A 25721-nucleotide genomic window follows, 5' to 3' on the forward strand; every position below is an offset into this window, starting at 1 on the left:
CCCAGACAGAAAAAGTAGTTCCCATTCCCCTGTCCAATTAGGACAGGGGAAATAGTTCCAGTATTAGTAGTAGAGATCTGTAGGAAATAATTCACACAGTGAAGAGGTACAAGAATGGGCTCAGGAAATCCAGTGCTCAAGCAAGAAATTCAACCACTCCTAAGAAGGAGTGAAGCTTCAGTGGAAGAAGACCGAAGAATGAGCCTCTGCCTTCCTCAGACCCCTGCTTTACTGACCAGAATCAGGTCCCACCCTAGGGTGAGAGAAGTCTACCAAGGAGGGAATAACCCAATATACCATCAACAGATCACACCCTAGGGTGGAGTACAAATATTAATTAGGGTAAGATCAGTAACCCAACAGGAGAGTATTATGCTGAGTGAAATGAGTCAGAGGGACAGAATAATAATAATAATAATAGACAGAATAATCTCATTTGTGGTATATAAGAAAAAAATAGTATAGTAATAATATCCAGAGATAATAGAGATGAGGGCCAGGAGGACCAGTCCCTGGAACAAAACTGCCACAAGTCCACAAGTAGTGGAACAGTGCAGATAAAGCAAAGAAGGGACCACTAAGACAATGATAATTGGAACTGATCATGCTGGATAAGAATTAGGTGTTGGGGCAGGAGCAATGGTGCAAGCTGTAAGGTGTCTGTCTGCCTTGCCCGTGCTAGCCTAGGACGAACGGTGGTTCGATCCCCTGGCGTCCTATATGGTCCCCTGAGCCAGGAGTGGTTTCTGAGTGCATAGCCAGGAATAACACCTGAGTGTCACAGGGTGTGGCCCAAAACCAAACAAACAAAAAAAGAATTAGGTGTTGAATAGAGATAAATATGGTATGGTACCCCCTCATTAACAATCTGCAAACCAGTGTCTAAAAAGGAAAAAGGTGGGGGAGAGAAAGGAGTAAAATGCCTGCCCCCGTGGCAGTCAAGGGGGAGGGTGGGAGGGAAACTGGGAGCATTGGTGGCAGAAAATGTTCATGGGTGTACATTGCAAGACTGAAACGTATTTTTTGATGGTTTGTAGATTGGTCCATGTTTGTAATTTATCCATTGTTTTGCTTTGTTTTGAGGTGGGGAGCAATTCAGGGACTACTTCTGACAATACCAGACCCACAGAGTGAGAGAACTCAGTACCTGGGCCCACAGATACAGTGTGGTCTGTGGACCACAGGGCCACCAGGTGATGCTTGGGGGCTCTAGGGTCACACCTGGTGATGCTCAGGGATTTGTAAGGCTGCATTCTGGGATGCTTAGGGATCCAAGTTGTGCAGGGGATCAAATCAAGGTTGGACACAAACAAGAGACAAACCCCTTACCCCTTGCTATCTTCCTGGGCTTCTTTCTTCCCTTTTTCTCTCTTTTTTTTTTGTTTGTTTTTTGGGGTCACACCTGGCAGTACTCAGGGGTTACTCCTGGCTCTAAGCTCAGAAATTGCTCCTAGCAGACTTGGGGGGGAGGGCATATGGGTTGCCGGGATTCGAACCACCAATCTTCTGCATGCAAGGCAAACACTTTACCTCCATGCTATCTCTCCGGCCCTTCTTCTCTTTTTCTTTTTTTTTTTTTTTTTTTATGTGCCCCAGGATCTAACCATGGGCCTCACACATGTGAGGTAGATGCTCTAGTATTCAGTCACTTCCCTGACTTACCATCTATTTTTGGAGCAGTGGTCCCCACACTTTTCTGACCAGAAATCCCATCAACAATATACTGATGGACACATTCCAATTTATTTTTTATAACCAGTTGCATATACTATGGTTCTAACTTATTTTATACCTTATAAAATATAATAGAAATCTAAAAGAAGAGATGGAAAATTGTCTTTCTCTGTGGGAGATCCTATTTGGAGACCACAGATGTATTGGGAGAATTTGTTGGCTTGCTTTTTGGGGAACAGATCATTTCATTCCTCCACATGCTTAAAAAAATGCAGCACTGAGTCTGAGTGATAGCACAGCAGTTAGGGCATTTGCCTTGCATGTGGCAACTTGGAATGAACATTTTTTTGCCCCCTCACCTGGAATGAATATTTTTTTTTCAGCCACACCAGTTTGATGCTCAGGGATTACTCCTGGCTAAGCGCTCAGAAATTGCCCCTGGCTTGGGGGGACTATATGGGACGCCGGGGGATCAAACCACAGTCCTTCCTTGGCTAGTGCTTGCAAGGCAGACACCTTACCTCTAGTGCCACCTCACCGGCCCCTGGAATGAACATTTTTAAAAATACACATATGTACTACAACATTAAGCCATTAAACTTATCGCTGAAAACCCAGTTCTGTACTCTTCTGTGCACTCATCCTTCTACCCCATCTACCTACTCTTCTCCCACTTTTCCCATTGGGTCATCTTGATTAGTATTATAATATAAAAGTTAATGTTTGCTATATTTACTACAGCATAATTTTGGTGTTGGGGCTGGAGTAGCCCCTGAGCACTTCCGGTGTGGCCATAAAACAAAACAAAACAAAAAAGTACTATTCCACATGAAGCAACACACCTATCTTTTTTTTTTTTTTGGTTTTTGGGCCACACTCAGTGGTGCTCAGGGGTTTCTCCTGGCTGTCTGCTCAGAAATAGCTCCTGGCAGGTACGGGGGACCATATGGGACACCGGGATTCGAACCAACCACCTTTGGTCCTGGATCGGCTGCTTGCAAGGCAAATGCCGCTGTGCTATCTCTCTGGTCCCAGCAACACACCTATCTTACTGTTTCACTCCTATGTGGTAGATAGATAGAAAACAAAGGAAACCAGTGGTCTCCATAGTCACGGGAATAGAAAAGTCCCAAACTTTTTTTTTTTGGGGGGGGGCACACCTGACAGAGCTCAGAGGGTTTTTCCTGGTTCTGCACTCAGAAATTACTCCTGGAAGTGCTTGGAGTGCCATATGGGATGACAAAGATTAAATCATTGGCCACGTGCAAGGCAAGCACTCTTCCTGCTGTGCTATCCTCTGACTCCTGCTGCAACCATTTTTATATCTACTGACCAGCACCATAGACCACAAGAGTCCTAAAAGCCCACAGACCAGCAGTTCTGCCAGTTTGGCAAAACAGTAGCTTTGGACTTTTCTATTCCTGTGATCATGGAGACCACTGGCTTCCTTTGTTTTCTATCTATCTACCACACAGGAGTGAAACAGTAAGATAGGTGTGTTGCTTCATGTGGAAATAGTACTTTTTTGTTTTGTTTTGTTTTATGGCCACACCCGGAAGTGCTCAGGAGCTACTCCTGTCTCTGCACTCAGGAATAACTCTTGGTGGGCTTGGAAGACCATATATTATGCCGGGGTTGGAATCTGGATCAACCGCATGCAAGGTGAATACCCTATCCACTGTACTATCGCTCCGGCCCTGGAAGTACTGCTTTGAAATGGACATATGGCATATTTTGGACTTGGTTTTAAATGCATGCCTAAGTGGCCCTCTTTGAACACATGTATCCAGACCATGTCCTTGACACAGAGTTCATGGAAGAGTTGAGGAAGATGGTGCATCTGTAGGGCCCCTTCTCACTCCCTAGAATGTATTTCACCTCAATCGATTGAGGTCCCTTATCCCAGACTACAGTGAGCGGTGGTTATAGAATTTTCTTTTTCCTTTTTCTTTTGGGCCACACCCAGAAGTGCTCAGGGTTTACTCCTGGCTCTGCCCTCAGAAATGGCTCCTGGTAGGCTGGCTATTGAACCCAGGTCAGCCACCTGCAAGGCATAGGCCCTACCTATCACTGTGCTATTGCACTGGCCTCAGATTACCGCATTTCCTATAAAGACTCTCATCCAGTCACCTGCAAGATCAAAGGCTCCAGGTGGCTGCTAAGAAGTCAGAGCATTTGCTCACCTCCTGGGGAGAGGGCTGCTGGAAGCACCGTCACAGAGACATTATCGGAGCTGCTCTGCCCAGCCGTGTCCATCACTGTCAGCTCAAAGTCGTACTTTCCTTCCCGCAAGTGGGACAGCTTCAGGATTCCAGACTGAGGTACCTGCCACCACAACAGCAGACATCAGGCCCAGTTAGGAAACCCGAGGCTACACCAGTGACTTCCTGACCCAGGTCCCCAACGGAGTGACCCTAAAACCTCCTACCTCCCTGGTCCCAGGTCCTCACATCCCACATTCCATTTTCACAATTGGCTCCAATTTGAATTCTCTTTTTTTGGCCACACCCAGTGATGCTCAGGGGTTACTCCTGGCTATGGGCTCAGAAATCACTCCTGGTTTGGGGGACCATATGGGATGCTGGGGATCAAACTGAGTCCATCCTGGGTCAGCCACATGCAAGGCAAATGTCCTACTGTTGTGCTATCACTCTAATCCTGAGAATTCTCATTTCTGATTTTATTTGTTTTGTTTTTAACTTTTTAAGTTATACCCAGCAATGCTCAGGGGTGTGAATCCTGACTCTTCACTCAGGAATTACTCCTGCCAGGCTTGGGGGATCAGATGAGATGAAGGAGATTGAACCAGGGTCAGGTGCATGCAAGGCAAATGCCTCACCTGCTGTGCTATCTCTATGCTTTTTTCATTTGTTTTTGTTTTGGAGGTATAACTAGCAGTGTTCATGGGTTAGTCCTAACTCTGCATTCCTGGAAAGTTCAGGGAACCATATGGAATGCCAGAGACAGAACTCAGGTTGACTGTGTGCAGTGTTGTGCTATAGCTTCGACCCCACCCATGCATTTTAAATTTTTGTCTGAGTCCAAGATATGACTGACAGTCTTTCTCTAAAACACTACTGGGTCTGTCTCCTCCATGCTCCACCCCAATATCTAGGCCCTTTTCCTCAAGGACTTCGCTGACTTAGAGAAGACAACTAGGATCATAACTGTTATGATAACTATGGACATTGCTCTATACATTATCACCTCATCCCCAACAACAACAAGTGAACTTTCCCTTTCTGCATGCCTGGGTCACCCTCTCCACTCAGTCCCTTGTTAATTCTTTCTATGACTCTCCATCTCCAGGTGCTCTTTAAAGATCTTGGCTATCTTCAACAAATAGTGTTGGGACAATATGCAAAAATGTGAACTCAGACCTCCATTTAACACCATATATAAAGGTCAAAGCCAAATGAATTAAAGACCTTGATAACAGACCTGAAACCATAGGTATATAGAAGAACATGTAGGTAAAACACTCCATGACATTGAGACTAAAGACATCTTCAAGGAGGAAACATCAATCTCCAAATAAGTGTTAGTGGGGATTAACAGATGGGACTATATTAAGCTGAAAAGCTTCTGTACCTCAAAGGAAACAGTATGTAGGATACAAAAGCCACCCACAGAATGGAGAAGCTATTCACTCAATACCCATCAGATAAGGGACTAATATCTAAGATATACAAGGTACTGTCAGAGCTTAAAAATAATAAAACATCTAATCCCATCAAAAAATGGGGAGAAGAAATGAACAACACTTCCTCAAAGAAGAAATACTCTACATCACTAATCATCAGGGAGATGCAAATTAAAACAACAATGAGGTACCATCTCATGCCACAGAGACTGGCACAATTCACAAAGAACAAGAACAATCAGTGCTGGTTGGGATGTGGGGAGAAAGGAACTCTCATTCATTGCTGGTGGGAATGCCGTCTAGTCCAGTCTTTATGGAAAACAATATAGAGAGTCCTCAAAAAAAACCCACTGAAAATTGAGCTCCATATGATTCAGCTGTACCACTCCTAGGGATATACCCTAGGAACACAAAAGTACAATACAGAAAAGCCATCTGAAAACCTATATTCATTGCAGCGCTATTTACAATAGCCAGAATCTGGAAACAAACAACATGCCCTTCAACAGAGGAATGGCTAAAGAAACTGTGGTACATATATACAATGTAATATTATGCAGCCATCAGGAGAGATGAAGTCATGAAATTTTTCTATACATGGAAGAATATGGAATCTATTATGCTGAGTGAGATGAGTAATAGGAAGAGAGATAGACACAGAATAGTATCACTCATCCGTGGGATTTAATACAAATAAAAGACAGTATTGTAATAATACCCAGAGACAATAGAGATGAAGGCTGGAAGGACCGGTCCATGATATGAAGCTTACCACAAAGAGTGTTGAGTTCATTTAGGGAAATATCTACACTAACAACTATCATGACAATGGTCATGAGTGAGAGAGGTAGAATGCTTGTCTTGAATACAGGCAGGAGGTTGGTGAAGAGGGAGATGGGGGTGTTGGTGGTGGAAAGGTTGCAATGGTGAACAGGGGGTGTTCTTTGTATGACTGAAACCCAACTATAAACATGTTTGTAATCATGATGCTTAAATAAAGATATTTAAAAAAATAAAGACCTTGGTTTATACTTTGCTCATTTCTCTTTAGCCAATAAAAGTAAGCAAAACAACAATTAATAATTATCTCCCTGAGCAGTCTGGAGAGATAGTACAGGAAGTAGAACACTTGCCTTGCATGTATTGACCTGGGTTCTATCCCTGGCATCCTATATGGTCCTTGGAGCCACTCCAAGAGTGATCTCTAAGTGCAGAGCCAGGAATAAACCTTGACTGAACACTACTGCACATGGCTCCCAAACAAACAAAAACATCTCCCTGAGGGTCAGATAGTACAGGGGTAGAACACTTGTCTTGCATGTGGCAACATGGATTTGATCTCTGGCACTCTGTATGGTCCCCCAAGCCTGCCAGGAGTCAAACATAAACACAGAGCCAGGAGTAAGCACCGAGCACTGCTGGGGTCCAAAAACCAGGAAAAGAAAAAGAAAGAGAAAAAAGAAAAGAAAAAAGAGACAAAGAAAGAAAGAGAATGAGAGAGAAAAGAAAGAGAAAGAAAAAAGAATAAAAGGAAGAGTCTCTTTGAACTCTAAGATATTCTCTAGACTCTTTTTTCCCCCCACCCCTCTAGACTCTAGACTCATTCTTATTTTATTCATTTCCTTCAACTTCTAGGAAGGGCTATCCACACTGCATTTGTTGGACAGCATTCACCCTGTTTTTATGCTTAAGGATTTTCCTTCACTGAACTGAGATGCTAGTTGTGAAAGGTCTCTAAGCTGTACTTTTCGTGCAGATGCTTCCAGCCAGAGAGCTGGAGTTACAGCCTTTTTCCAAGAGATATTAAGGGTGATCACCTGAGTGTGTTGTGTGTTGGAATTATGTACACAGGAAACCATTGCTAACAGTATTGAAAATCCAATGGCTCAGTTTCACCACTTCTCTGTAGAGACACCAAACTGCCGAAAAGTCCAGGTATGTCGTTTATGTGGCTGACATCTCCTGGGACTCTTTGGAACCAGGCGGGCCACTCCCCCAAGCCCCAGACTCTGTACTATACAGAACTCCCACCATATGATCTCATTGGCCCAACTCTACAGATGCTCAAAGTCCTAGATCTCATAGCTGAGTATTTTGGCTGTACAACACCTTCATAGTTTTAATATTTACTCTCGGTAAGAATACAGCAGATTAGATATGAAATGATCACAAAAGCCATCTAAGTTCTACAGACAAAACCAACAACAGAATGCTCAACAAGCCTTCAGACAATGACAAAATGTCCCCATTGACACGTATGACAATTTCCACACATATTCTTTTAATTAAGTTTTTTTTAAAAAAAAATAATTTTGTGGGGCCGGAGAGATAGCATGGAGGTAAGGCATTTGCCTTTCATGCAGGAGGTCATCAGTTCGAATCCCGGCGCCCCATATGGTCCCCCGTGCCTGCCAGGAGCAATTTCTGAGCCTGGAGCCAGGAATAACCCCTGAGCACTGCCGGTGTGACCCAAAAACCACAAAAACAAAAACAAACAAAAAAAAAACCCTGAAAAAAATAATTTTGTTACCAATTAGTTGTAACAAGACGTATTAGGTAAATTGTCATAAATGCCGAGGGGCAGGCTTGGAAGAGGGTGGAAAACTGGAAACAGTGATGGAGGGAATGTTACAATGGTGGTGGCATTGGTGTTGGAACACTGAATGCCAGAAATAACTGTACTGTGAGCAATTTTTTAAACTATGGCATTTAAAATAAATAAGTTATTTTAAAACCCCAATATATAGACATAGAATAATCTCACTCATTTGTGGGATATAAGAAATATAAAAGACAGTATGCTAATCATTTTCAGAGACAATACAGAAGAGGACCAGGAGGAAGCCCATGGTAGGAAGCTTGTCACTAAGAGCAGGGAGTGCAGTTAGGATAGAGAAGGGTCCTCTTGGGTTAACCTGCTTCCATCTTATTCAGAACATGCTTGCTACTCATTGGTCAGAAGCACCTTTGCTTGGAAGCGTCTTTTGGATTGGTGCTTTAGAATGTCTGTGTGGTCTTGTACTTCCTCGTAAAGACCCAGTTGTCTGGGGGAGACCGCTTCCAGTTTTGGGTTTTACACGACCGAGCTATCTGCTTCTTAGGAATGAAAGGCTTGCCGTGTGGAAGTTCCTGAACCTGTTTTATCCTCTTAAGCAGTTGTGAGTTACTTCTTGCAGCAGCGTTTGCTTTCAGACTCAAGTCTCTCCAATGCCCTGGGATTGGGGCATGAGATTTCCACTATAGTCCACCATGACAATGAGAGTTGAAACTGATCCCTCTGGACAAGAACTGGGTGCTTAAAGGGAATAAAATGATATGCATAGCACCTCTTCATCCCTTCATCAACAATAGTGCAAACCAATGTCAAAAAGGAAAAGAGAGAGAGAGAGAGAGAGAAAGAGAGAGAGAGAGAAAGAGAGAGAGAGAAGTAAAATATCTGTTGCATTTGGGGTGGGGGGAGTATGGGAGAGAACCTGGGAATACTGGTGGCGGAAAATATGCACTGGTGAAGTCATACATGCTATGACTGAAACTGAACCATGAACAATTTTATATCTGTGCTTAAATAAGTAATAAAAAAAATAAAGAGATGCAAGCACATGAAACAACGCCATCCCCCCATCAATTTTTGCTTTGGACAACAGTTTAAATGTTATTTATGTTAACTTACTCTTTGTTATTTATTTTTAATTTTTTTTAGGGTTTTTTTGGGTCACACCTGGCAGTGCTCAGGGATTACTCCTGGCTGTCTGCTCAGAAATAGCTCCTGGCAGGCACGGGGGACCATATGGGACACAGGACCTCAACCAATAAATCACAGGACCTCAACCAATAAAAATCACAGGACCTCAACCAATAAAATATGTTAAAACAAAATCACAGGACCTCAACCAATAAAAAATGTTAAAACAAAAGTGGAGGGTTTGACTTATCAAAGGGAACCCTGTATTTTTCCACCCCTGAGGAACACCAGCCTGCAGTTTCAGTTTGACCCATTCTTCTCTTTTTGGAGGTGGGTGTGGTAGACAGGGGAGGGGGAGGTTGGGCCACATCCAGCAGCGCTTAGGGCTTACTTGCTCAGGGAATCACTCAAGGGGCCATATGCAGTTCCAGCAATTAGATTAGAGCCAGCCACATGCCAGAAAAGTGCCTCAGCCCCTATAACATAGTCTTTAATAAAATAAGGAGCTTCTGTTATCCACCCATCCACCCATGATTTCATGTTCTACAGTAATTGAATTTGGAATGACTGACCTCAACCAGTGCTTAACTCAGTCTGTTATTCTGGCTACCACTCCTCATAAGAAGGTATTGTAACAGAGTTCGCCTCATCAAGCACACAGAAACCATTGTTAGGCAATACAAAAACAAAAATAAAGGGGTCTTTATTAATAACATCAACAGATTGCAGGAAATCACCCAAAATTGTAGCCCAGTGCAGGGATCTAGAGAGTCTTTGATAGGAAGATTGCTGGCAAAAGAACTCACTTGTGGGACAAAGAGAAGAAGAATTTCTCAAGACCAAAGAGATAGTTCAGTGGTAGGGCAATTGCCTTGCACATGGTCAATTGTGGACTGGTCCGGGTTTGATCTCTGGCATTACACAAAATCTCCCAAGCCTGCCAGGAGAGATTTCTGAATGCAGAACCAGGAGTAATCTGAGTGCCACCAGATATAATCCCAAAACAAATAAAAGAATGGAGTGACTGCTTTCACACAATATTTTAAGGTATACCAAGGCAGGAAGAGTTCAATATATGCTTGAACGCAGGCTCTTGTTGGGAATCTTGGACTCTTTGGGTTGGAAACATTCTAAACTCCATATGGACATATCCTAATAGTACTACTAGTTTTTGTGGTCTCACCCCCCTCCCCTGCAATTGGAATAGCCTGGCTCCTCATTCCTGTCCTTTTAGTCTTAACTTTATGACCTGTTCATTCCTGCCTGGTTCTCAGAAGGAACCACTGTATCCCTACTTACCTGCTTGGTGACTTATTTGTGTTTGAACCTTCCCACCACGACAGCATTACATCAAGATTAAGCATTTCTTGGGCCAAAGTGGTAGGGTGGTTTGCCTTGCATGTAGTCAACCTGGGGACCATATGGGATGCCAGGATTTGAACCACCGTCCTTCTGCATGCAATGCAAGGCAAACACTCTAACTACATGCTATCTCTTCAGCCCCTTATTATTTGTTTTATTTTATTTTATTTTTTTCAGTTTTTGGGCCACACCCGGCATTGCTCAGGGGTCACTCCTTGCTGTCTGCTCAGAAATAGCTCCTGGCAGGCACGGGGGACCATATGGGACACTGGGATTCGAACCAACCACCTTTGGTCCTGGATCGGCTGCTTGCAAGGCAAATGCCACTGTGCCATCTCTCCGGGCCCTATTATTTGTTTTAAATCAGAATTTGCTTCCAATGCAGATAAGGTCAGTGGACATTTTAATTTATTTATTTTTTTGCTTTTTGGGCCATACCCGGGGATGCTCAGGGGTTACTCCTGGTTATGTGCTCAGAAATTGCCCCTGGCTTGGGGGACCATATGTGACACGGGGTGGGGGAGGGAATCGAACCACAGTCCGACCTAGGTTAGCACATGCAAGGCAAATGCCCTATTGCTTATGCCTTCACTCTGGCCCAGTGGACATATTTTTTGTTTGTTTGTTTGTTTTTTGGGCCACACCCGTTTGATGCTCAGGGGTTACTCCTGGCTATGTGCTCAGAAGTTGCTCCTGGCTTGGGGGACCATATGGGACGCCGGGGGATCGAACTATGGTCCGTCCAAGGCTAGCGCAGGCAAGGCAGGCACCTTACCTCTTGCGCCACCACCCGGCCCCCCAGTGGACATATTTTAATCACAAAGGAGAGAAAGTGAAAGACTAAAAAAAATTATTTGTCTTGAGATTTATTTTTAGAAATATTTTTGGCCATTCTCTTTCTCTTCAAATCCTCTCTAAACAGAATTTCTAAAAAAATAGGCAAAACCAGAACTTGCTCTCCCCCTCTCCATGTCCACCTCATTTGACCTCTGTATTATTATTTCTGTATGATTGTTACTAATTTTCTCAAATATTCCCTAATTACCATCATGTCTATAATGATCCAATTACAGAAACTTTTTTGGGGTGGGAGGGAACACCTAGAGGTGCTCTGTGTTCAAAAAATATATTTTACTTCTCTTAGTTACAATACCTTTCCTGGAAAGCGCTCTCTCTCTCTCTCTTTCTCTCTCTCTCTCTCTCTCTCTCTCTCTCTCTCTCTCTCTCTCTCTCTCTCCTCTCTCCTCTCTCTCTCTCTCTTTCTCTCTCTCTCTCGTGTTGTTTTGGGGCCACACCCAGCAGCACTTAGGGATTACTCCTAGCAGGCATGGAGGACCATATGGACTGCTAAGATTGAACCTACCAGGTTGGCTGTGTATAAGACTTATACATCTTACCTACTGTACTATTGCTCCAGACCCTGTATGAGCTTTTTTTTTTGGGGGGGGGCACCCGGTGATGCTCAGGGGTTACTCCTGGATATGTGCTCAGAAATCACTCCTGGCTCGTGGGACCATATGGGACGCCAGGAGATCGAACCGAGGTCTGTCCTGGGTCAGTCACATGCAAGGCAAACACCCTACTGATGTGCCACCGCTCCAGCCCCATGTATGAGCTTTATATATATATAAATATATAAAATATATATATTGGTTTTTGGGCCACACCCAGCAATACTCAGGGGTTACTCCTGGCTGTCTGCTCAGAAATAGCTCCTGACAGGCACGGGGGACCATATGGGACGCCGGGATTCGAACCAACTACCTTTGGTCCTGGATCGACTGCTTGCAAAGCAAACGCCGCTGTGCTATCTCTCTGGGACCAGCTTGAATCTAGGTCAGTATAGAATCAACAATACAGGTCTGAGAATGTAAAAAAATCTACCGAAAACAGGTGGTGGTGTGGGAAAGCCAACTCCATAATCTAAGGGCTACAAAATAATAGATGAAGTGATGGATCTGAGGAAAATTAAAAGGGGTGGAGATAGGATCTCAGGGGAAAAGACCTTTATTAAGGAGCATACAAAACAGAGGGGTAGTCACAAGACACAAGATCAAGGACAGCCAATAACTTCATTGGTTTTCCCTGTTAGGCTTCATCTGCCCTTCCTCCATCTCTCAACAACGTCCAAGTTAGTTCCATTTTTCTTTTTTTTTTTCTTTTTGTTTTTGGGTCACACCCAGTAGCACTCAGGGGTTCCTCCTGGCTCTACGCTCAGAAATGGCTCCTGGCAGGCTCGGGGGACCAGATGGGATGCCAGGATTTGAACCACCATCCTTCTGCATGCAAGGCAAACATCTTACCTCAAGGCTATCTCTCTAGCCCCATTAGTTCCATTTTTCAGAGTGAAGGAAGAATATTAACATTCCAGCCAACTGGAGCCCATGCCGGGGGTGAGGGGAGTAACTTGAGGGGCAGAAGGATTGTTTGTTGACAGAGTGCTTGGTTTACAAGCTCGAGATCAGTGAGACTGTTTTCAATCTCCAATGCCAACCTACATGCCCCAGACTCAACCACATGTGTGGAAGCCCCATGGCTAATGTGTATGAACAGCAGAAACAAGTCGTGGGATCTGTGGTCACTGCTAAAAGGAAAGGGAAAGGAAGTGAGGTGACTGAGAGTCTCAGAAACATTGTGGTGGGGAATCCGGCCATGCAAGTTAAAGAGGTCAGAGGGACGGTGCCTGAGGTTTCCTTCCAATCACTGTTTCCTTCCTCCACCCCACTCCACCCCACTGTTTTTGTTTTGTTTAAGGGACACATCCAACTTTTACTCAGAGGTTACTCCTGGCTCAGAGCTCAGAGATCACTAGTGGAATGGTGGTGCTTGGGAAACTATATGGGGTGCCAGGAATTGAACTTGGGTCACCCAAATACAAAGCAAGTGCCTTACCTGCTGTACTACCTCTTTAGCCCCAAACTTTTTATCTATGTATTTATTTTTATTTTTTAGCCCCAAACCTTTTAATTTAATTTTTTAAATTTTGGCTACACTCAGTTCTTCTTTTTCCTTTTTTTTTTTTTTGGTTTTTGGGCCACACCCTGCGGTGCTCAGGGGTTACTCCTGGCTGTCTGCTCAGAAATAGCTCCTGGCAGGCACGGGGGACCATATGGGACACCGGGATTCGAACCAACCACCTTTGGTCTTGGATTGGCTGCTTGCAAGGCAAACACCACTGTGCTATCTCTCCGGGCCCAGTTCTTCTTAGGGCTTACTCCTGGTTCTAAGCTCAGGGATCATTTTGGATTCCAGTGCCCAAACCTCAGTGAGATGCCTGCAAGGCTGGTTCCCCTCCTCACAGTACTAGCTCTGCAGAACTGCCTCCATTGTTAATTATTACTAAAAGAAAGTGTTATAAAAATGCTCAGAACATGACTCACACAGACATATGTCAAGGGTTTTATTTGAGTCAATAATTCAAAAGAAACGGAAGTGACATTCTGCTGAGCTAAAGTATGATCAGGCAAATAAAAGGCAGCTAGTTACTTGCTAGCTGAAACACAGCAATGAAGCCCTGGGGGGGGATTATTTTGTTATTATCTTTGTTTTGCAAAGATCTCAATAAATTAAATACTGAAACATCTGCATCATTGTGGAATTAATCGGATCCCATTCCACTCAAAATATGCCTTGTTACTCAGTGGATGGAAACATCTTTGAGTGTAGCATTTGGATTGGTGCAAAGACCACCTAATCCCATCTCTGGGTATGCTCTGTTCCTATCTAATAAATACTTCAGGATTCAGAAAAATGCTCTTTTGCATTTCTGGACTTTCCACTGAGCTTCCTGCTTCTTAGGAACTAAAGGCTTACATGAACCCGTTTCTCCCTCTTTAGTGTGTGTGTGTGTGTGTGTGTGTGTGTGTGTGTGTGTGTGTGTGTGTGTGTGTGTGTGTGTGTGTGTGTGTGTGTAGCTTTGGAACCTGAGGCCTAATTCTAGAACATTATTATTATTATTATTATTATTATTATTATTATTATTGTTTTGGAACCACACCTGGAGGAGCTTGAGGGCTATTTCTGGCTCTGTGCTCAGAAATTACTCCTGATAGGTTCAAGGGCCATATGGGATGCCAGGGATAGAATCTGGGTTGGCTGTGTATGAGGCAAATGTCCCACCCACACACTGTACTATCGCTCTAGCCTCACATTTGTATAAATTTTTGCTGCTGTTTTTGAGCCAGACCTGGAAATGCTCAGAAATTACTCCTGGCTGGCTCAGGGGGACCGTATGGGATGCTGGAGATGGAACCTGGGTCAGCCATGTGGAAGGCAAATATCCTACCTGCTGTACTATTGCTCTGGTCTCTGTATAATTTTTATTTAGTGTTCACATATGCTGACTCTGGATTTTATGGGATAAAGTTGTTAGCCACAAATAGGGCAAAAGTGATTTGCAGCTGCTTGAACAAATCTAGCCCAGAAGTACCAAGACACAGTATCCTTCTCCAGGGCTCTCTTCAGTGGTGTAATAAATGGTTATTCCATGCATATTTTCTGGCTAATAGCAGTGAGTAAAAATTTCCACAAAGATAGGCTCCTCTTGCAGTTGACACAAAGCAGAGAAAGATAATAAATTCTGGCAGAAGGTACTCTGATTGAAACAGTCACCTGTGGTAGATGAAAACACAAATGCTGGGCCCGGAGAGATAGCACAGCGGTGTTTGCCTTGCAAGCAGCCGATCCAGGACCAAAGGTGGTTGGTTCGAATCCCGGTGTTCCATATGGTCCCCCGTGCCTGCCAGGAGCTATTTCTGAGCAGACAGCCAGGAGTAACCCCTGAGCAATGCTGGGTGTGGCCCCAAAACAAAAAAAAACAAACAAAAAAAACCCCACAAATGCTAATGTATACAAAGAATAATACCTGGTTCTTTCTTTTGGGGGGCCATATCCAGCAGTGCTAAGAGGTTACTCTTGATTCTGGGCTCAGGAATTACGCCTGGTGGTACTCGAGGGGGAAGCATATAGGATACTGGAGATGGAACCAGGGGCAGCAGTAAGCAAGATAAACGCTTCCTGCTGTACTATCACTCTGGCCCTGAAACAGGCTTCGAGTCGTCCTACTAATTGAAAACTACACACAAACCAATTGTCTAATGCACCTACTGAGTTTATGTCAATTAAACTTCATTCATGGCAGTGAGCATGAAGTTTGTTAGCATCCTAGCAGACAAGACATGGCATCTAGAAGAACTACAGTTATGTATGGGTATCAGATTTGAAGAAGGGCATGGATAAATCTGAGAAAATCTTGAACAGGCTCTCTGCTAGCTGGTTTGAAAATCAGTCCAGCTGAGGAACATCACAAAAGAATGTAATGAGTTCCCAGAAGAGCATTCTAAACATCTACATTCAAGTTTTCAAAGACTCAAGGGGCTGTTATACAGCATGGCGAGAAGCTGTGCTCAGAGCTTTCCCCAGGAGAAGACTCAACACCAACGCAGAGAAGTCACAATGAGTCACTGAAAAAAATCAATGTGCTGAAGTCAGTCCTTAGTGTTTGTTTTTTGGGTCACACCCCAGACCAGGTAGACTCCAGGGACTACCTGATGGGCATTTTTGTTCTAATACACTATAAGATAGGGTTTTCCCTAAAACTCTACAAACATGGGAAAGAGGAAACAACAGTAAATGAATGACCAGCCAAGGAGTGAGGTCTCAGGAGCAACCAATGACAAGAAAAAAATATATAGATGGCTTGTGTTTCCATGTTGGTCCCCACCCACCCCAAACCCAATCTGCTATACTTTGTTGCAGCCATAGAATATTCTGATATTCAGTGCTTAAACAAATAAATAATTATTAACAAAATTAATCTGGGGCATAAGCATAAAAACTAATGATCATGACCAGTTTCATGTACAAGATTTGGACGGTTTTCTTAACTATAGGTTTTTGTTTTTGGTTTTTTGGTTTTTTTTGTTTTGTTTTGTTTTGTTTTTGGGCCATACCCAGTGCCCCCTCTTGGTTTCTCCTGGCTCTGTAATCAGAAATAACTTCTGGCAGGTTTAGAGAGATCATATAAGGTGTCAGAGAGAAAACCCAGATTAGCTGCATACAAGGCAAATGCCCTACTGTTGTGCTATCACTCCAGCTCCTCTTAATTCAATTTTATCTGAGTGTGAAATCATTGAAGATTGTTGAGCAGAGATATGACAGGATTAGAAAAACCTGTTGAAGAATGCCCCCCAAAGCGGCATAGAATAGTTAGAAAATAGCCATGAAAAAGATTAGGAGCATAGATGAAAGTGGCTAGTCTAAAATTAAACATCCAGACGGAGCATGATAAAACGTGGTGTAAATTTAGTCTTGGAAAAATAGCAAATCATATTTAAGGAATGGGGCAAGACAATTTTTATCACATTCATTTGTGGAATACAAACAAAAAAGATATTATGGTAATAATATCCAAAATCAATAGAGACAAGGGCCAGGATGATCAGTCCATGGTAGGAAGCTTGACAAAAAGAGTGGGAATGCAGTTAGGGTAGAGAAGGGACCACATGACAATGATAGCTGGAACTGATCACTCTGGAAAAGAAAGGGTGCTGGAAGGAGTTAACATTAGATATGCATAATACCTCATCAGTAATAATATTGCAAAGTACATTTCCTAAAAGGAAGAGAGAGAGGGAGAGACAGAGAGAGAGAGAGAAGAAAAATATCTGTCATAGAGGCAGGTGGAAAAATAGGGCAGGAGAAAAACTGGAGACATTGGTGGTGGGAGATATGCTCTGGTGAAGGGATTAGCGGTGGAACCATATATGACTGAAAATCATGAAAACACTTGTAATTGCATATCACGGTGATTCAATTAAAATTGTTAATAAAATAAAGAATAATCTTTTGCTGAGATTTCCTACTTCCTCTAATTTAGTGGTTAGGTGTGGGTGTACCTACAGTTACACCCACAGTGTACACCCACAGTTAGGTTGAATTCATTTGCCTAAATCAGGTAATTCTCCTAAGTAGCATTAATCCCCAGCAGGGTTTAGTTAAAAAGCCTCTTGCTTCATTGTCAAGGCTCTGAGACTGTAGGCAGCAGCTGAAGGAATGATTCACTCGAAGTATCTAGTCCATTCCCACACAGACTGAGCATCTACAGTGCTCGAAGCTGTTCAACCACTGAGGTAGCCTAAGTGTTAAGAAGATGATGGCAAAAGAGAGAAGGAGGAGAATGAGTTCATTGTTCTGTTCCTTTCTTGACTTAAAAAAATTATTTTCTTTTAAATTTTGGTTTACACTAAGCTGTGCCCCAGGGCTTACTCCTGGTTCTCAACTCAGGGATCACTCCTGGTGAGCTCGGGAAATCATATGGAGTGCCAGGGATTGTTGAACCCAGGTCAGCTGCATTTACTCACTATAGAATTTATCACTCTGGGCCCATACTCAGCTGTGCTCAAGGGATTGCTCCTGGTTCTGTGTTCAGAGATCAACCCCAGTGGGGCTCAATGGACATAGAGGATATGTAGTGACAGGAATTGAACCAGGGTTGTTGGTGCAATGCAAGCACCTTACCTGCAGTACTACCTCTCCCATTTCCTGTACTTTTCTTTTCTTTTTCTTTTTCTTTTTTTGTTTTTGTTTTTGTTTTTGTTTTTGGGCCACACCCTTCAGTGCTCAGGGATTACTCCCGGCTGTCTGCTCAGAAATAGCTCCTGGCAGGCACGGGGGACCATATGGGACACCGGGATTCGAACCAACCACCTTTGATCCTGATCGGCTGCTTGCAAGGCAAACGCCGCTGTGCTATCTCTACAAGCCCTGTACTTTTCTTTTATACTCAGTTGTATTACCCCTTTTTCCTTGCTCTTATAAAAAATATTTCCTACTTGAATCCTGAACTAAGAAGAAATAAAAAATTAAAAATATTTATTTATTGGGGGCCAGAACAATAGCACAGTGCAAAGGCATTTGTCTTGCATGCAGCTGACCCAGGACAGACCTAGATTCAATTTCCAGCATCCTCTATGGTCCCCTGAGCTTTCTAGGAGCAATTTTTGAGTGCAGAGCCAGGAATAATCCCTGAGAGCCGCCAGGTATGGCCCAAAAACAAACAAAAAAGTATTTAATGGTGCCAGAGTGATAGTATAGCAGGTGGAGTACTTTTTTACATGCGGCAAAACCCGGTTCAATCCCTGGTATCCATATGGTCCCCTGAGCCTGCCAAGAATGATCCCTGAGCACAAAGCCAGCAATAAACCCTGAACACCACCAGGTGTGACCTCAAAATCCAAAACCAGGGGCCAGAGCAAAAGCATAGCAGTAGGGCATTTGCCTTGTACGTGGCCGATCCAGGACAGACCTTGGTTCGATCCCTGGTCCTGGCATCCCAAGCCAGGAGTGATTTCTGAGCACATAACCAGCAAGGAGTGACCCCTGAGTGTCAGCAGGTGTGGCCCCAAAACCACCACCAACAACAACAAAAAAATCCAAAACCAACCAACAAACGAAAACTTTATTCACTTATCTTTTATTTGTTTGTTTTTCGGCCACACCTGGTGATGCTCAGGGGTAACTTCTGGCTATGCGCTCAGAAATAGCTCCTGGCTTGGGAGACCATATGGGGTGCCGGGGGACCGAACCACAGTCCATCTTAGGTCAGTCACATGCAAGGCAAACACTCTACTGATGTGCCACCGCTCCAGCCCCCCCCCCCCCTTTTTTAAAGGAACTACTCTGTGATTGAGAAACAAGGCAGAGTCAGGGATTGAATCTGAGCCTTCTAGATGTAAATTATATGTGGCAGTCCATTAAGCTCTCTCTGGTTCCTAAATAAACAAAAATCTTTAAAGGAATTGGAGTTGTCAAAGCTAGAAAGAATCTTTTTTTCCTCCTTGAAGCATTTTTGTGTTCTGGAGAAGGCAACAACAGCAACAACAACAACAACAACCATAAAAGTAAGAACAAGCCTTAATCGCCATCATTGACTGTGTTATCAAAAAAAAAAAAAAAATAAGATACATGAGGCTGGAGAGACAGATAGCTCAATGTACTGGTTAAAATCCAGCAGGAGACCTGGAGTTGAGTGCTAATCCCCAAAGTCCAACTGGAGCCATCTCCAAATATAGAGCCAAGCGTAACCCTTGAGCATCACCAGTTGTGCCCAATTAAAAGAAACCCCCTCCCAAAATTTATGGAATAAAAAATATTCTCAAGCATCATTTGAATACTTTCTCCTTTGCACACTTCTCTGCTAAGCTTACAGACCATTTGGGAACTAAGGTGTGAGGGTTGTTACCGAAGACGATTTTTTTCTCTGAAACTCAGTTTTCATTACCACCAGGTCACAGATTACCTTCATGTCCACTGACGGGTCTCCCTGCAACAACATCCACGTATACTGACTGATGCCGTGGTCATCTGTGCTCCTGCGACCATCCAGAATTACTCCATCCGTAGGCAAGTGCAGGACCATGTCCTGCCCGGCCTCGCTCACTGGAGGTTCATCCTTTCCTGTGAAAGAGAAGTTAACTCCTGAGAGGTAATTTTCTTTTTTTTTCTAATTAATTAATTTGGGGGCCACACCCAGCAATGCTCAGGGCTCATTCTTGACTTATTTGTATTCAGGGATCACTTCTATGAGCTTGGGGGACTGTGTGTGAATCTGAGCATCAAACTGGACTCAGGGGGCCTGAGTGATAGCACAGTGGTAGGGCATTTGTCTTGCATGTGGCCAACCTGGGATGGAACCGCGATGGACCAGGGTTTGATTCCCACCATTCCATATGGTCCCCCAAACCTACCAGGAGTGATTTCTGAGCGCAGAATGAGTAATCCCTGAACTGTGCTGGTGTGACCCCCTGACCTCCCAAGAACCCCAGAAAACAGCCCCCCAAAAAACATAATCTGGCCTCAGCCACATGTTAAGCAAGTGACCTACTGCTGTGCTATTGCTCTGGTGCTTCTAATTTGTTTGCTTTATTTTGTTTTTGGCCCACACCCAGTGGCACTCAGAGGTTACTCTTGGCTCTGCTCTCAGAAATCATTCCTGGCTCAGGGGACCATAATGGATGTAGGGGATTAAATCCGCGCCTGTCCTGGGTCAGCCATGTACAAGGCAAATGCCCTACCGCTGTGCTACCACTCCGGCCCTGTTTTTTTGACCACACCTGGTGATACTCAGGGATTACTTCTGGCTCTACACTCAAGAACTGCTTCTGAAGGTCCTGAGGGCATATGGAATGCTGGGCATCAAATGTGGATCAGCTGCATACAAGGCAAGTGCCCTACCCATTACATTATCCTTATGAGCCTACTCATAACTAAATGTTTTTTTGGTTTTGGGGTCATACCTGTGGTGCTCAGGGATTAATCCTGGCTTTGCACTCAAAAATCACTCTTGGCAGGCTCGGGGGACCATATGGGATACCGGGAATCAAATTTAGGTCTGTCTTGGGTTTGCCACCTGCAAGACAAACACCCTGCCACTGTGCTATTGCTCCAGCCCCTACTCATAGCTAATTTTATAACTAAACCAAAACTAAAGTTTTGAGTTGTTCTATAAAAATAAAATAAGTATGTTTTTTTTATCCTTTGCCTGAAACAGTACTAAATAATTGGAGGCTATATTTATTTATTTATTTATTTATTTTTGGGCCACACCCGATAATGCTCAGGGGTTACTCCTGGCTATGCACTCAGAAGTCGCTCCTGGCTTGGGGGACCATATGGGACACTGGATCGTCCAAGGCTAGCGCAGGCAAGGCAGGCACCTTACCTCTAGCACCACCATGCCAGCCCCTGGAGGCTATATTTAAATATAAATACTCATAGCTGGAGATATAGTTCAACAGGCTGCCTGCTTTGCATGAGAAGCCCAGGTTCAATCGCCAGCATTGCACAGTCCCTTGAATAGGGAATGATCCTTGAGCACAGAGTTGGGAGCAGGACCTGATCATTTTGGGTATGGCCCAAAACCCAATAAATTATTAAATTAAATAGTATCATTTGGGTCGGGAAATAGTTTAATCGGCATGACTGCATCTTGTGGACACCAAGCCTGAACCAATTTCCTAAGCACTGGCCTCCAAACCAAAATAAATAAACAGATACATAACATGAACACTTAACCAATAGTTGATTCACTACGATTGGAGACATTCACACAGAAAATCTTTCTTTTTTTCTTTTTTTTTTGGTTTTTGGGCCACACCCAGCGATACTCAGGGGTTACTCCTGGCTGTCTGCTCAGAAATAGCTCCTGGCAGGCACGGGGGACCATATGGGACACCGGAATTCGAACCAACCACCTTTGGTTCTGGATCAGCTGCTTGCAAGGCAAACGCTGCTGTGCTATCTCTCCGGGCCCGCACAGAAAATCTTTTTAAGAACAGTTGTGAATATTTTCATTGACGTTAACTCCTTGCTAAACAAATTTACCCAAATACTCACACATTGGTGGTTTTTTTTTTTTTTTTTTTCACAGCTCACTGCTTGAAAGTTGCTCCTGGCAGTGTTTGTGGGATCAAGAGGGGGGAATCCAGGGATCAAACTTGGACCTCCTGCATACACGTTCTACACTCAATCCACTGAGTTGTCTCTCTGGAACATGCATCTCCATTTTAAGAGATGAGTATACTATATGTATAACTATAGACAATGGTATTGTTTGTATAACTTGATATAAACTTAGTGTTTCTATCTATACACTGTATAGATAGTATAGCTAACTATAACTTAGAAAATATAAGTGTTTTTGGAGCAAAATCAAATGGTGCTTGGGGAACCACTCCTGGCAATGCTGGGGATCCAATCAAGGTTGTTTGCATGCAAAGCATGTGCTCTAGCCTCTGACTTATCAAACTGACAAGCTACCAAATTTGTTTCAGATCTATAAATCCTGGACCACGTTCCTGTAAGTAGCCATGCGACACCTCAAAATCTTATAGTAGTGTCAACCCAGTAGTATCACAGGAAATCTGATGGGAAAGTAATAATTCACCACGCTCAGTGAGCCTAAATAGTAACACAGAAGGCTCAAGTAGCACCAACCACACCCAGTAAGTCTTTAGGTCAGGGGTCTCAAACTCGCTGGCCGATTGCGGCCCTCCGTACAAGATTTTGTGGCTCGAGGCAGGCCTTCAAATATCACAGTATTCACGATTATTCGCTTACCAAATAATCGCAATAAAAATCGCATTAGTAAGAAAAAAATTGCATTAAACATTTTTTTTTTTTTTTTTGGTTTTTGGGCCACACCCTGTGACGCTCAGGGGTTACTCCTGGCTATGCGCTCAGAAGTTGCTCCTGGCTTCTTGGGAGACCATATGGGACACCGGGGGATCGAACCGCGGTCCGTCCTAGGCTAGCGCAGGCAAGGCAGGCACCTTACCTCCAGCGCCACCGCCCGGCCCCTGCATTAAACATTTGCATACCCCGAGCAGTTCCGTTTGGGATATGCAAATGTTTAATGCGATTTTTTTCTTACTAATGCGATTTTTATTGTGAATATTCGGTAAGCAAATAATCGCGAATACTTTGCGCCTAGCGCAGACATCATTTCTGCTGCTCCTGCCCGCTGTCCCTTTTTTTTTTGTGTGTGTGTGTGAAATCCCTTATGCGGCCCTGCCTCACCCTGACTTTGCCTCCTGCGGCTCCCAGGTAAATTGGGTTTGAGACCCCTGATTTAGGTAATGACTTCAGTACAACCATGGAGAGATATAACGGTCATTTCAACCCTTGTTGATCTAAGTTTTGATCATTCCACTTGTCTTTATGTTGTAACAAACAAAAGGAAGTAATTTTTCATGTGCCTGTCAGGGGAGCAGGGTAGGGTGGTGTGTGGTAAATTGGGGACACTAGAGAACGAAAGGTCACACTGGTGGTAAGATTGGTGTTGGAGCATTTAATGTTGGAGTCATGCCAGAAATGTGGGGAGCAGAGGAGGAAGAGCAAGTGATGAGGTACAAGTGCAGTAGCCGAATTAAACTATGTATCAAGGTGCATCAGCATATCTAAACCATCAGGTTATGCTTAAGAAAAAAAACATATAATCAAAAATGGGGAGAAGAAATGAACAGACACTTTCTCGGAGAAGAAATACAAATGGCCAAAAGACACATGAAAAAATGCTCCACATCACTAATCATCAGGGAGATGCAAATCAAAACAACAATGAGGTACCATCTCACACCACAGAGACTGGCCACATCACAAAGAACAAGAACAATCAGTGCTGGCAAGGATGTGGGGAGAAAGGAACTCTCATTTGTTGCTGGTGGGAATGCCTTCTAGTCCAGCCCTTATTGAAAACAATATGGAGATTCCTAAAAAAAAAAAAAAAAAACCTGGAAATTGAGTTCCCAAACCTGGAAATTGAGTTCCCAGTTGACCCAGCTATACCACTCCTAGGGATATACCCTAGCAACACAAAAATACAATACAAAAATCCCTTCTGCACACCTATATTCATCAGAGCACTTTTTACAATAGCCAGACTCTGGAAATAACAATAGATGAATGACTACAGAAACTGTGGTACATATACACAATAGAATATTATGCAGCCATCAGGAGAGATGAACTCATGAAGTTTTCCTATAAATGATGTACATGGAATCTATTATGCTGAGTGAAATTAGTCAGAGGGAGAGAGAGACACACAGAATAGTCTTACTTATCTATGGGTTTTATGAAAAATTAAAGACATTGAAATAATTCCCAGAGATGAGGGCCGGAAGGACCTACTCAAGATATGAAGCTCACCACAAGGAGTGGTGAGTGCAGTTAGAGAAATAACTATGCTGAGAACTATCATAACAATGTCAGTGAATGAGATATGTAGAAAGCCTGTCTCGAATACAAATGGGGGTGGGGAGGGATGAGATGGGGACATTGGTGATGGGAAGGTTGCACGGGTGAAGAAGGGTGTTCTTGTTATGACTGAAACTCAACTACAATTATGTTTGTAATCACGGTATTTAAATAAAGAAATTATTTTTTAAAAAAAAGGCTATAGGAAGGTCTGGCATAATATCACAGCAGGCAGGGAGGGCATTTGCCTTGCATGCGGTCAACCCAGGTTTGGTCTCTGGCTTCCCATAGGTTTCCTCAAGCCAGTCAGCAATAATTTCTGAGTGTAGAGCCAGGAGTAACCCCTGAATGCCAATGGAAATGACTCAAAAACAACAACAACAACAAAAACCCAAAAAACCAAACAAACAATAATAAAAGGTTATAGAAATGAATACCTATCTTCTTGCCACAAAAGCTACAATAGAAAAATCTCTGATGTTTGAACAAACTGAGGAGTATTCCTTGTCATCTATGTGGGCTTCCATAAATGACTGTTTATGGAGTTAGAGGACTTTGTCCTCTGTATATACTTCCTGCAAAGCAAGGGCTTTGGGGACCATTTTCTTTATTTTTTTTTTCAAATTTTATTACTTTATTTCTCTTTTTAAAATAACTTTAAATTGAATCACTGTGAGATACCCAGCTCTACAAAGTTGCTCTCGATTGAGTTTCAGTCAAACTATGTCCAACACTCTTCACTGCACATTTCCTCTCTCCAATGTCCCCACTTTCCCTCTCCTGCCCTCTCCTCTGCCCACCGCTGTTTTCTTCTTCTCTCTCTTTTTCTCTCATTCTCTCATCCTTTTTTTCTCTTTTAGACACTGTGGCTTGCACTCTTTTAGACATTATTACTGAAAGGGTATCATGCCTATCACTTTATCTCCTTTCAGCACCCATTTCTTGTCCAGAGTAATCATTTCCAACTATTACTGTCATAGTGGTGGGGACCATTTTCAACTTCTCTTAAAATACTCACCTTGATCAGCACTATGGGATCCTCTTTGCAAGCTCAGTGCTTAACTTAATTAAACTTTGGTCTGTTCTTGGGAAACTGAAGGATTCTTTATTTCCACAAGAACCAACTGGCATATCCTGTCAAGAAAGTTCAGGAGAGGATTTGGATACAGCCAAATTCTCTCATGCCAGGTGGCTGACGTGGTGGTCTCTAACTCTTGTTTCTTATGGAGTATTTCTTTTTTTTTTTTTTTTTTTTGGTTTTTGGTCCACACCCGGTAACGCTCAGGGGTTACTCCTGGCTATGCGCTCAGAAGTCGCTCCTGGCTTGGGGGACCATATGGGACGCCGGGGGATCGAACCGCGGTCCGTCTCCTAGGCTAGCGCAGGTAAGGCAGGCACCTTACCTCCAGCGCCACCGCCCGGCCCCATTATGGAGTATTTCTTACTTCTGCTGGGATACTGATAGAGCTGATTCCTAATCACAGACCCCAAGAATCTGGAAAGCATCAACAGACACTTCTATCAAGGTATTTACTTACTCTTCATGTCTGCCCATGTGAACAGATTGTACACAAGCACAGAGCAGCCCTTTCATTAGAGATGCTC

The 25721-nt window shown here is 43.4% G+C and overlaps 1 protein-coding gene across 2 annotated transcripts in view; it reads right to left on the reverse strand.

The window, feature by feature from the left end:
* Positions 1-25721, reverse strand: part of LRP11 (LDL receptor related protein 11) — a 43853-nt gene that overhangs the window by 11925 nt on the left and 6207 nt on the right. For both annotated transcript variants that reach the window (XM_049789350.1, XM_049789349.1), the window contains exons 2-3: positions 19660-19817; positions 3858-3999 (exon numbers count right to left, since the gene is read on the reverse strand). In XM_049789350.1, the coding sequence (XP_049645307.1) occupies positions 3858-3999; positions 19660-19817 (300 nt within the window). The remainder of the gene's footprint in view (positions 1-3857; positions 4000-19659; positions 19818-25721) is intronic.

The sequence above is a fragment of the Suncus etruscus genome, chromosome 15, assembly GCF_024139225.1.
Source record: "Suncus etruscus isolate mSunEtr1 chromosome 15, mSunEtr1.pri.cur, whole genome shotgun sequence".
Lineage (NCBI taxonomy): Eukaryota > Metazoa > Chordata > Mammalia > Eulipotyphla > Soricidae > Suncus > Suncus etruscus.